The 13,006-nt window shown below is 41.8% G+C and overlaps 1 protein-coding gene across 2 annotated transcripts in view; it reads right to left on the bottom strand.

Annotated features, from left to right (window-relative positions):
* The window catches only part of nav1b (neuron navigator 1b), a 152,527-nt gene that overhangs the window by 48,435 nt on the left and 91,086 nt on the right, over positions 1-13,006 (bottom strand). For both annotated transcript variants that reach the window (XM_061885320.1, XM_061885329.1), the window contains 4 exons: positions 4,159-4,891; positions 2,074-2,466; positions 1,962-2,003; positions 1,746-1,900 (listed from right to left, as the gene is read on the bottom strand). In XM_061885320.1, coding sequence (XP_061741304.1) covers positions 1,746-1,900; positions 1,962-2,003; positions 2,074-2,466; positions 4,159-4,891 — 1,323 coding nt within the window. The remainder of the gene's footprint in view (positions 1-1,745; positions 1,901-1,961; positions 2,004-2,073; positions 2,467-4,158; positions 4,892-13,006) is intronic.

Here is a 13,006-nt window from a genome sequence, read left to right as displayed (position 1 = left end):
AACTTCTTAAACCAACTTGTTTTTTTGTCCTGACTGAGAGGAATGTTTTGACGGTGGAATGGTTGAAGTGGGTTGAAAAATGTGAAGGTAGTAGTCGCACTAAAAAAGGTTGGAAATAAGGTTAGAAAAAAAAACAGGAATTCCTGGAAATTTGTTGAACTTGGAAAAATAGTAGTTTTAATTTCCAGGATGAGTGGAATGTGTTGAAGGTGGAATGGTTTGAATCGGTTGAAAAATGTGGAAATTGTGGAAATTTGAAAAACGGATAATTCATTTTGGGGAAAATGTCTCTGAAAACTGAGAATTCTAGGAAATCCTGGAATTTTTGTTATAATTGTTGAAAAAGAGCACACAATTCCTGAACAGGCTGAATATTTTAAATTTGGAATGGTTCGAATCAGATAAAAAAATGGGGGAGTTGTGGAACTCCCAAAAATGTACTATTAATTTCAATTGGAATTTCATGGAAATTTCGAGAAAAGCAGGAATTCTTTGGAAAATGCAAAAAAAAAAAAATTTAAAGATTGATGAATGGTGAACGGTTGGTGTTGGAATTTTTTTACATCGGTCGAGAAATGTTCAAGTGTTAATATTTTGAATTGAGGAATGGTATTACCGAATTCCTTGAATTTCGGGAAAAACGGGAATTTTTTTTTGGTAGGGGGTCTGTTGTCTGTCTATGGTGTGTGCCCATTGAGCTGTTAGTTACGCCACTGTACAAACACTAGACTAAGATACCTTAGGGGAGGGGCTGTCACGTGACTTCATGTAATTAGATGAACCAGCCACTATTACACAATGACAACAGTTTATGTAGAATTTGTTGAAAAACTTCATGCCGAACAATGTCTGATTGTGGGCAAACGCTTAGAGATATTGACTTTTTGTGAAAATCTCGAGCGCCTTAAGGCTTTTCAGCAACGTTCCGGTGTTCTCAGACCTCCAATAAGTGGAGAAATTGCCACGTTAGAGCGAGTAGAAAAATAAGAAATTTTGTGTTTTTGTGTTGTTTGGTGCCGACGTCTAACATTGGAGTCAATGAGAGATTTAGCTGACTTTCTTGGCTTTCAGTGCCACAAGAAGCCACATGGGACACATGACCTCCATAAAATTGACATTTTCTGAGAGAGGACATGTGTGTCTATGTTTTCACCGAAACACATGACAGTGGGATAACAGACGTGGCCGCGAGGACAGGTCGTTCACCAAATAAAAAGCAAATTTTTGAGGCTTCCACCCTCTAGTGAATTAGAGTGAAGGCCATTTGCTTTAATGGAGAAAGGCCGATGGCACTCGCCTCACTGCGATGGCCATCCAGCCATAACCAAACATTGGACGTCACATTTTTTTTTGCTCGGGTTAAAGTAGACAAGTGTGTGAACAAAATGAGATGTTAAGCTCCAAGTTACGTAAAAGAATGGCTGAGCTATAAGAGGAGGTTGGAACGTTCACACAATTAGGTATTCTTGATAGATATACTTCAATAAATGTTTAAGTAAATAAACATTGTTTTTATCTGTGTCGGCCCTGTGATAAGGTGGCGACTTGTCCAGGGTGTACCCCGCCTTCCGCCCAAATGCAGCTGAGATAGGCTCCAGCACCCTCCGCTACCCCAAAAGGGACAAGCGGTAGGAAATGGATGGATGGATGACATTTCAGTGATTTGAAGGAAGAACATGTCCTTTGGGGAACACAGACTAGCCAAGATCTCCTGGTGCGGAAGAATGTGGTGAAGACTTGCTCACCCACGTTGGTGAGAGGGGCTCTGGTGCTGTGGAGGAGGTGCCGTGGGCGGGGGGGTGAAGGCAGCTGAGGTGGGCTCTCACTGGTGCTGACATTGTGGGAGTGTCGTCTGCCGGGTTTGGTGCTGTCACTGTCCGACAGGCTGGAGCCGCAGCGTCTGAGAAGAAGAAGATGGAGTCTGACATGTGAGGAGGAGAAGAGAGGTTGTGGCAACTTACTCCAAGCCTTTCTTGGGCAACGTGTTCCGGTCCACCTGCATCCTGTGGACAGAGAAGAAACATGAACCATCTCCTGTCCTCCACGAAGATGAGATCGTGGCGATGGACCAACCCTTCCAAGATGTTGAGGGATGTCCTGCTGCCGGCGCCCCAAGTCCCCGCACCCCTCTCCGTGGAGGTCATCCTGGCACAGGAGGCCACGCTCATCTGGAGGGGCAGAGACTCCATGCTGCGGTGCACGCTGGACAGCTTGCGGTAGAGCAGAGGGGACGTTCCCAGGCTCTCGCAGGTGTAGGAGCTGGGGGAGTCGATGTGGAGCACGGGTGCCGGGCTCGGGGTCAGACGGGCCGACGAGTGGGAGGCGGCCAGGTCCTGGAGCTTGGAGTAAGGGGGAACTTTGGGTGGGAGGTCCTGAATAGTCACGCAGGAGTCCAGGCTGTTGGAGTTGACCTTGTCCTGGTGAGCCAAGCTAGGGGGACGACCCAGAGGACCCTTGGCCAACATCCTAGCAGGAGCACACACACAACAAACTGAAATAATGGCTTCTAGATATATATAAGTGCCGTATTTTCCGCACTATAAGGCGCACCAGATTATAAGGCGCACCGTCAATGAATGGCCTATTTTAAAACGTTGTTCATATATAAGGTGCACCGCATTATAAGGCGCATAGAACAGACGCTACAGTAGAGGCTGGGGTTACGTTATGCATCCATTAGATGGAGCTGCGCTAAAGGGAATGTCAACAAAACAGTCAGATAGGTCAGTCAAGCTTTATTATTAGATTACAAACCAGCGTTCTGACAACTCCGTTCACTCCCAAAATGAATAAGCAGCTGTTTTATTATTTTCTCCGAGGTAAAGTCAGTGACGAGGTATTTTGTTTATTTTTAACAACAGCAAGGTATAACATGTAGCGCAACACTTATACCACATTGTAGAGGGGAAGTATTCCTCGATCCAATAAACACGTACAAAACAGTCTGATACTGTTACGGTAAATCAAACGTTTGTGCAATCACAATATAGTACCACTCGAAATAGTGCAAAGCAATAACAATATATTAATAACTCAACGTTGCTCAAACATTAATGTCACACAACACAACACACAAAATAAACATGTAAAACTCACTTTATTAAGTTATTCCTCATTCACGAATCCCTCGAATTCTTCTTCTTCAGTGTCCGAATTAAACAGGACACAACAGGTCTCGCAACTACGGTAAGCGGCCGCCGACTTGATTTTCCCCCGTAGAAAAAGAAGCGCGCGGTGCATGCTGGGATATATCACTACGCCAGGCGTACCTTTTTGATTTCCATTTGTGTGTTTATGTAAAGACCCCAAAATGGCTCCTATTGAGACATGATTTCATGAAGGCAGGAATTGTCACTGAACTGCTAGACAACAGCAGCGACACTGACTCCATTAATGACGTCATATATCCCAGCATGCACTTCTACTACGGGGGAAAATGAAGCCGGCAGCTGCTTACTGTAGTTGCGAGACCTGTTGTGGCATGTTTAATTCGGACACTGAAGAAGAAGAATTCGAGGGATTCGTGGATGAGGAATAACTTAATAAAGTGAACTTTACATGTTTATTTTGTGTGTTGTGTTGTGTGACATTAACGTTTGAGCAACGTTGAGTTATTGATATATTGTTATTGCTTTGCACTATTTCGAGAGGTCATTAATGGAGTCAGTGTCGCTGCTGTTGTCTAGCATTTCAGTGACAATTCCTGCCATCCTGAAATCATGTCTCTCAATAGGAGCCATTTTGGGGTCTTCACATAAACACACAAATGGAAATGAAAACGGCAAACCTGGCGCTGTCATATCCCAGCATGCACCGCGCGCTTCTCCTTCGGGGGAAAATTAAGTTGGCGGCTGCTTACCGTAGATGCGAGACCTGTTGTGGCTCAATGTTGGTACATATATAAGGCGCACACATACAGCTTTTGAGAAAATTTTTGATACAAGCACATATCATGTGATGCGGGTCTTTTGCTGATATTGATATCTGATATCAATTTGACATTCCTCGTGGAAGAATTTTGTAAATATAAATTGCACTGAATTTTGTCTTTCGTAGTGGACTTGGTTTGTCCGTGCAGGTGTGCCTAAAGGTGTGGTCTGAACCTTGCAAATTGAAATGATGCTAAAGTGCTATCTTAAGAGGGGTCAAAGGGCTCACCTGGGTGTTGTGGGTGATGACAGTTCGGGATATCTGCTGCTGCTGGTCCGTCTCAAGCCGTGCATTTTCACCACGGACTCTCGTGAGGACTCGGACAAGACCTGGTCCCCTTTGAGCGAGCAACAGTCCATATCAGCTTTGGCCTTGGCCTTCTCCTTCTCTCTGTCCGTCTGGTTGACGGGGCCGGCGAATGTCCGATTCGACATTTTACCGCCAAAAGCGGAAGGTTCTTTCACGCGTGGATTGGCTAAGGCCATGCTGACCGGCTTCAGAGTCAAGAGACTAGGATCGATAGCGCTACTGACAGGTCGGGATGCCGGGCGACCGATCACGCTGAGCGTGCTGGATTTTGCGGGCCGAGGAAGGCTGCGGTACTGGATGCTGTTTCGGGCATTCGGCCCCAGAAAACTCTGCTCGCTGCTGGCGTCAAAGCTGTTCTTGCGGCCCCCCATGGGCTTCACCGGGATCCCTGTGGACTTGGGAGTTTTCCCCACGGTTGCAGAGCCCCCGGAGACGGCGCTGCCCCCTGCTGTCAGCATCGTGGCGGTACCAGTGGCCAGGGGAGGCTTCTTGTATCCGAAGGAGGCGCCGGTGGTGGGTTTGACCAAACCAGAAGGGGGCTTACGGGGCTCCATGATGTGATGGTCCCGGCCTGCATCGGACCGTGACCTCTGGAGACCCGCAGTCCTGATGGAAACTTTGGACCTATCCTGGGGCTTCTCACTTTTGGGCGCTGCGGGGAAAAGAAGGAAAGCTCAGTGGTGGCAGGAAAGAGAATCCAGGTCGTCAAAATGATGAATTGGACTAAAATCTTTTGGACAACCAAACTTCTGACGAGGAACATTCCTTTCCAACACAGGGAAAGTCTACTACAACTTTTATGTGCCAGTAAATCACTGCCAGGCATTTTAAAGTACACATAAATATCCTAGTTCAAGCAGTGAAACTACAAACACCAAAAGCAGTGAAGTTGTCACGTTGTGTAAATGGTAAATAAAAAGAGAATACAATGATTTGCAAATCTTTTTCAACCTATATTCAATTGAATAGACTGCAAAGACAAGGTACTTAATGTTCACATTGAGAAACGTTGTTATTGTAAGCTCATTTTGAATTTGATGTCTGCAACATGTTTTGAAAAAGCTGGCACAAGTAGCAAAAAAGAGTGAGAAAGTTGAGGAATGCTCATCAAAGACTTATTTGGAACATCCCACAGGTGAACAGGCTAATTGGGAACAGGTGGGTGCCATGATTGGGTAGAAAAGCAGCTTCCATGAAATGCTCAGTCATTCACAAACAAGGATGGGGCGAGGGTCACCACTTTGTCAACAAATGCCTGAGCAAATTGTTTAAGAACAACATTTCTCAAGCAGCTATTGCAAGGAATTTAGGGATTTCACCATCTACGCTCCGTAATATCATCAAAAGGTTTAGAGAATCTGGAGAAATCTACGTGAACAACATTGAATGCTCGTGACCTGTACTGTATCAGAAAGCGACATCAGTGTGTAAAGGATATCACCACATGGGCACGGGAACACTTCAGAAAACCACTGTCAGTAACTACAGTTGGTCGCTACATCTGTAAGTGAAGGTTAAAACTCTACCATACAAAGCCAAAGCCATTTATCAACAACACCCAGAAACGCTTCGCTGGGCCCTAGCTCACCTAAGATGGACTGATGCAAAGTGGAAAAGTGTTCTGTGGTCTGACGAGTCCACATTTCAAATTGTTTTAGGAAACTGTGGACGTCATGTCAAACGGCCCAAAAAGGAAAAGACCCATCCGGACTGTTCCAGGGTCAAAGTGTAAAAGGCAGCATGTGTGTATGGGGGTGTATTAGTGCCCAAAGCATGGGTAACTTGTACATCTGTGAAGGCACCATTAATGCTGAAAGGTACATACAGCTTTTGGAGCAACATATGTTGCCATCCAAGCAGCGTTATCATGAGCGCCCCTGCTTATTTCAGCAAGACGATGCCACATTCTGCACGTGTTACAACAGCATGGCTTCATAGTAAAAGAGTGTGAGTACTAGACTGGCCTGCCTGTAGTCTAGACTTTGAAAATGTGTGGTGCAATATGAAGGCTAGAATATGAGAAGGGAGACTGTTGAACAACTTAAGCTGTACATCAAGCAAGAATGGGAAATAATTCCACTTCAAAAATGTGTCTCCTCAGTTCCCAAACCTTTACTGGGTGTTGTTAAAAGGAAAGGCCGTGTAACAATACCCTGGTAAAAATGCCTTTTTTGCAATGTGTTGCTGCCATTAAATTCTAAGTTCATGATGCTATGGACTGGATTCTCACACTATCATGTTAGATCCACTATGGACTGGACTCTCACTATTATGCTAGATCCACTATGGCAGTGGTTCTCAAATGTGGGTACGTGTACCCCTGGGGGTACTTGAAGGTATGCCAAGGGGTACGTGAGATTTAAAAAAAAAAATTCTAAAAATAGCAACAATTCAAAAATTCTTTATAAATATATTTATTGAATAATACTTCAACAAAATATGAATGTAAGTTCATAAACTATGGAAAGAAATGCAACAATGCAATAGATTTTTTGTGGAAATGTTCCATAAATATTGATGTTAAAGATTTCTTTTTTTGTGAAGAAATGTTTGGAATTAATTTTATGAATTCGGATGGATCTCTATTACAATCCCGAAAGAGGGCACTTTAATTTGATGATTAATTTTATGTGTAAAAATCTTGATTTATAATTGAATCACTTGTTTATTTTTCAACAAGTTTTTACTTATTTTTATATCTTTTTTTCCAAATAGTTCAAGAAAGACCACTACTAATGAGAAATATTTTGCACTTTTATACAATTTAATAAATCAGAAACTGATGCCATAGTGCTGTGTTTTACTACTTTATCTCTTTTTTTCAACCGAAAATGGTTTGCTCTGATTAGGGGGTACTTGAATTAAAAAAATGTTCACAGGGGGTACATCACTGAAAAAAGGCTGAGAACTACTCCACTATGGACTGGACTCTCACTATTATGTTGGATCCACTATTGACTGGACTCTCACTATTATATTAGATCCACTATGGACTGGACTCTCACTATTATGTTAGATCCACTATGGACTGGACTCTCACTATTATGCTAGATCCGCTATGGCAGTGGTTCTCAAATGTGGGTACGCGTACCCCTGGGGGTACTTGAAGGTATGCCAAGGGGTACGTGAGATTTAAAAAAAAATATTCTAAAAATAGTAACAATTCAAAAATCCTTTATAAATATATTTATTGAATAATACTTCAACAAAATATGAATGTAAGTTTATAAACTGTGAAAAGAAATGCAACAATGCAATAGATTTTTTGTGGACATGTTCCATAAATATTGATGTTAAAGATTTCTTTTTTTGTGAAGAAATGTTTGGAATTAAGTTTATGAATCCGGATGGATCTCCATTACAATCCCCAAAGAGGGCACTTTAATTTGATGATTAATTTTATGTGTAAAAATCTTGATTTATAATTGAATCACTTGTTTATTTTTCAACAAGTTTTTAGTTATTTTTATATATTTTTTTCCAAATAGTTCAAGAAAGACCACTACTAATGAGAAATATTTTTGCACTTTTATACAATTTAATAAATCAGAAACGGATGACATAGTGCTGTATTTTACTCCTTTATCTCTTTTTTTCAACCAAAAATGGTTTGCTCTGATTAGGGGGTACTTGAATTAAAAAAATGTTCACAGGGGGTACATCACTGAAAAAAGGCTGATAACCACTCCACTATGGACTGGACTCTCACTATTATGTTATATTCACTATTGACTGGACTCTCACTATTATGTTAGATCCACTACGGACTGGACTCTCACACTATTATGTTAGATCCACAATGGACTGGACTCTCTCACTATTATGTTAGATCCACTACGGACTGGACTCTCACACTATTATGTTGGATCCACTATGGACTGGACTCTTACTATTATGTCTTATCCACTATGGACTGGACTCTCGCACTACTATGTTGGATCCACTATGGACTGGACTCTCACACTATTATGTTAGATCCACTATTGACTGGACTCCCACTATTATGTTGGATCCACTATGGACTGGACTCTCACTATTATGTTTGATCCACTATGGAATGGACTCCCGCTATTATGTTAGATCCAGAATGGACTGGACTCTTACTATTATGTTAGATCCACTATGGACTGGACTCTCACTATTATGTTGGATCCACTATGGACTGGACTCTCACTATTATGTTAGATCCACTATGGACTGGACTCTCACTATTATATTAGATCCACTATGGACTGGACTCTCACACTATTATGTTAGATCCATTATGGACTGGACTCTCACAATATTATGTTAGATTCACTATGGACTGGACTCTCACACTATTATGTTAGATCCACTATGGACTGGACTCTCACACTATTATGTTAGATCCACCATGGACTGGACTCTCACGCTATTAAGTTGGATCCACTATGGACTGGACTCTTACTATTGTGTCTTATCCACAAAGGACTGGACGCTCACACTATTATGTTAGATTCACTATGGACTGGACTCTCACACTATTATGTTAGATCCACTATGGACTGGACTCTCACTATTATGTCTTATCCACTATGGACTGGACTCTCACACTACTATGTTAGATCCACTATGGACTGGACTCTCACACTATTATGTTAGAGCCACTATTGACTGGACTCTCACTATTATGTTACATCCACTATGGACTGGACTCTCACTATTATGTTAGATCCACTATGGACTGGACTCTCACTATTATGTCTTATCCACTATGGACTGGACTCTCACACTATTATGTTAGATCCAGTATGGACTGGACTCTCACTATTATGTTAGATCCACTATGGACTGGACTCTCACACTCTTATGTTAGATACACTATGGACTGGACTCTCACAATATTATGTTGGATCCACTATAGACTGGACTCTCACTATTATGTCTTATCCACTATGGACTGGACTCTCACACTATTATGTTAGATCCACTACTGACTGGACTCTCACACTATTATGTTAGATGCACTATGGACTGGACTCTCACACTATTATGTTAGATCCACTACTGACTGGACTCTCACACTATTATGTTAGATCCACAATGGACTGGACTCTCACTATTATGTCTTATCCACTATGGACTGGACTCTCACACTATTATGTTAGATCCACTATGGACTGGACTCTCACACTATTATGTTAGATCCACTATGGACTGGACTCTCACACTATTATGTTGGATCCACTATGGACTGGACTCTTACTATTATGTCTTATCCACTTCGGACTGGATTCTCACACTGTTATGTTAGATCCACTATGGACTGGACTCTCACTATTATGTCTTATCCACTATGGACTGGACTCTCACACTACTATGTTAGATCCACTATGGACTGGACTCTCACACTATTTTGTTAGATCCACTATGGACTGGACTCTCACACTATTATGTTAGATCCACTATGGACTGGACTCTCACACTATTATGTTGGATCCACTATGGACTGGACTCTCACTATTATGTCTTATCCACTATGGACTGGACTCTCACACTATTATGTTAGATCCACTGTGGACTGGACTCTCACACTATTATGTTAGATCCACAATGGACTGGACTCTCACTATTATGTCTTATCCACTATGGACTGGACTCTCACACTATTATGTTAGATCCACTATGGACTGGACTCTCACACTATTATGTTAGATCCACTATGGACTGGACTCTCACTATTATGTCTTATCCACTATGGACTGTACTCTCGCACTACTATGTTGGATCCACTATGGACTGGACTCTCACACTATTATGTTGGATCCACTATTGACTGGACCCCCACTATTATGTTGGATCCACTATGGACTGGACTCTCACTATCATGTTTGATCCACTATGGAATGGACTCTCACTATTATGTTAGATCCAGTATGGACTGGACTCTTACTATTATGTTGGATCCACTATGGACTGGACTCTCACTATTATGTTAGATCCACTATGGACTGGACTGTCACTATTATGTTAGATCCACAATGGACTGGACTCCCACACTATTATGTTAGATCCATTATGGACTGGACTCTCACAATATTATGTTAGATTCACTATGGACTGGACTCTCACACTATTATGTTAGATCCACTATGGACTGGACTCTCACACTATTATATTGGATCCACTATGGACTGGACTCTTACAATTATGTCTTATCCACAATGGACTGGACTCTCACACTATTATGTTAGATTCACTATGGACTGGACTCTCACACTATTATGTTAGATCCACTATGGACTGGACTCTCACTATTATGTCTTATCCACTATGGACTGGACTCTCACACTACTATGTTAGATCCACTATGGACTGGACTCTCACACTATTATGTTGGATCCACTATTGACTGGACTCTCACTATTATGTTAGATCCACTATGGACTGGACTCTCACTATTATGTTTGATCCACTATGGAATGGACTCTCACTATTATGTTATTTCCACTATGGACTGGACTCTCACTATTATGTTAGATCCACTATGGACTGGACTCTCACTATTATGTTAGATCCACTATGGACTGGACTCTCACTATTATGTTAGATCCACTATGGACTGGACTCTCACAATATTATGTTAGATTCACTATGTACTGGACTCTCACACTATTATGTTAGATCCACTATGGACTGGACTCTCACAATATTATGTTAGATCCACTACTGACTAGACTCTCACACTATTATGTTAGATCCACTATGGACTGGACTCTCACACTATTATGTTAGATCCACTATGGACTGGACTCTCACACTATTATGTTAGATCCACCATGGACTGGACTCTCACACTATTAAGTTGGACCCACTATGGACTGGACTCTTACTATTGTGTCTTATCCACAAAGGACTGGACGCTCACACTATTATGTTAGATTCACTATGGACTGGACTCTCACACTATTATGTTAGATCCACTATGGACTGGACTCTCACTATTATGTCTTATCCACTATGGACTGGACTCTCACACTACTATGTTAGATCCACTATGGACTGGACTCTCACACTATTATGTTAGAGCCACTATTGACTGGACTCTCACTATTATGTTACATCCACTATGGACTGGACTCTCACTATTATGTTAGATCCACTATGGACTGGACTCTCACTATTATGTCTTATCCACTATGGACTGGACTCTCACACTATTATGTTAGATCCAGTATGGACTGGACTCTCACTATTATGTTAGATCCACTATGGACTGGACTCTCACACTCTTATGTTAGATACACTATGGACTGGACTCTCACAATATTATGTTGGATCCACTATAGACTGGACTCTCACTATTATGTCTTATCCACTATGGACTGGACTCTCACACTATTATGTTAGACCCACTACTGACTGGACTCTCACACTATTATGTTAGATCCACAATGGACTGGACTCTCACTATTATGTCTTATCCACTATGGACTGGACTCTCACACTATTATGTTAGATCCACTATGGACTGGACTCTCACACTATTATGTTAGATCCACTATGGACTGGACTCTCACACTATTATGTTGGATCCACTATGGACTGGACTCTCACACTATTATGTTAGATCCACTATGGACTGGACTCTCACAATATTATGTTGGATCCACTATAGACTGGACTCTCACTATTATGTCTTATCCACTATGGACTGGACTCTCACACTATTATGTTAGATCCACTACTGACTGGACTCTCTCACTATTATGTTAGATCCACTATGGACTGGACTCTCACACTATTATGTTAGATCCACTATGGACTGGACTCTCACAATATTATGTTGGATCCACTATAGACTGGACTCTCACTATTATGTCTTATCCACTATGGACTGGACTCTCACACTATTATGTTAGATCCACTACTGACTGGACTCTCACACTATTATGTTAGATCCACAATGGACTGGACTCTCACTATTATGTCTTATCCACTATGGACTGGACTCTCACACTATTATGTTAGATCCACTATGGACTGGACTCTCACACTATTATGTTAGATCCACTATGGACTGGACTCTCACACTATTATGTTGGATCCACTATGGACTGGACTCTTACTATTATGTCTTATCCACTTCGGACTGGATTCTCACACTGTTATGTTAGATCCACTATGGACTGGACTCTCACTATTATGTCTTATCCACTATGGACTGGACTCTCACACTACTATGTTAGATCCACTATGGACTGGACTCTCACACTATTTTGTTAGATCCACTATGGACTGGACTCTCACACTATTATGTTAGATCCACTATGGACTGGACTCTCACACTATTATGTTGGATCCACTATGGACTGGACTCTCACTATTATGTCTTATCCACTATGGACTGGACTCTCACACTATTATGTTAGATCCACTGTGGACTGGACTCTCACACTATTATGTTAGATCCACAATGGACTGGACTCTCACTATTATGTCTTATCCACTATGGACTGGACTCTCACACTATTATGTTAGATCCACTATGGACTGGACTCTCACACTATTATGTTAGATCCACTATGGACTGGACTCTCACTATTATGTCTTATCCACTATGGACTGTACTCTCGCACTACTATGTTGGATCCACTATGGACTGGACTCTCACACTATTATGTTGGATCCACTATTGACTGGACCCCCACTATTATGTTGGATCCACTATGGACTGGACTCTCACTATCATGTTTGATCCACTATGGAATGGACTCTCACTATTATGTTAGATCCAGTATGGACT

Source organism: Nerophis ophidion, linkage group LG02 (genome assembly GCF_033978795.1).
Source record: "Nerophis ophidion isolate RoL-2023_Sa linkage group LG02, RoL_Noph_v1.0, whole genome shotgun sequence".
Classification (NCBI taxonomy): domain Eukaryota; kingdom Metazoa; phylum Chordata; class Actinopteri; order Syngnathiformes; family Syngnathidae; genus Nerophis; species Nerophis ophidion.
This window is presented reverse-complemented; position numbering and strand designations above follow the sequence as displayed.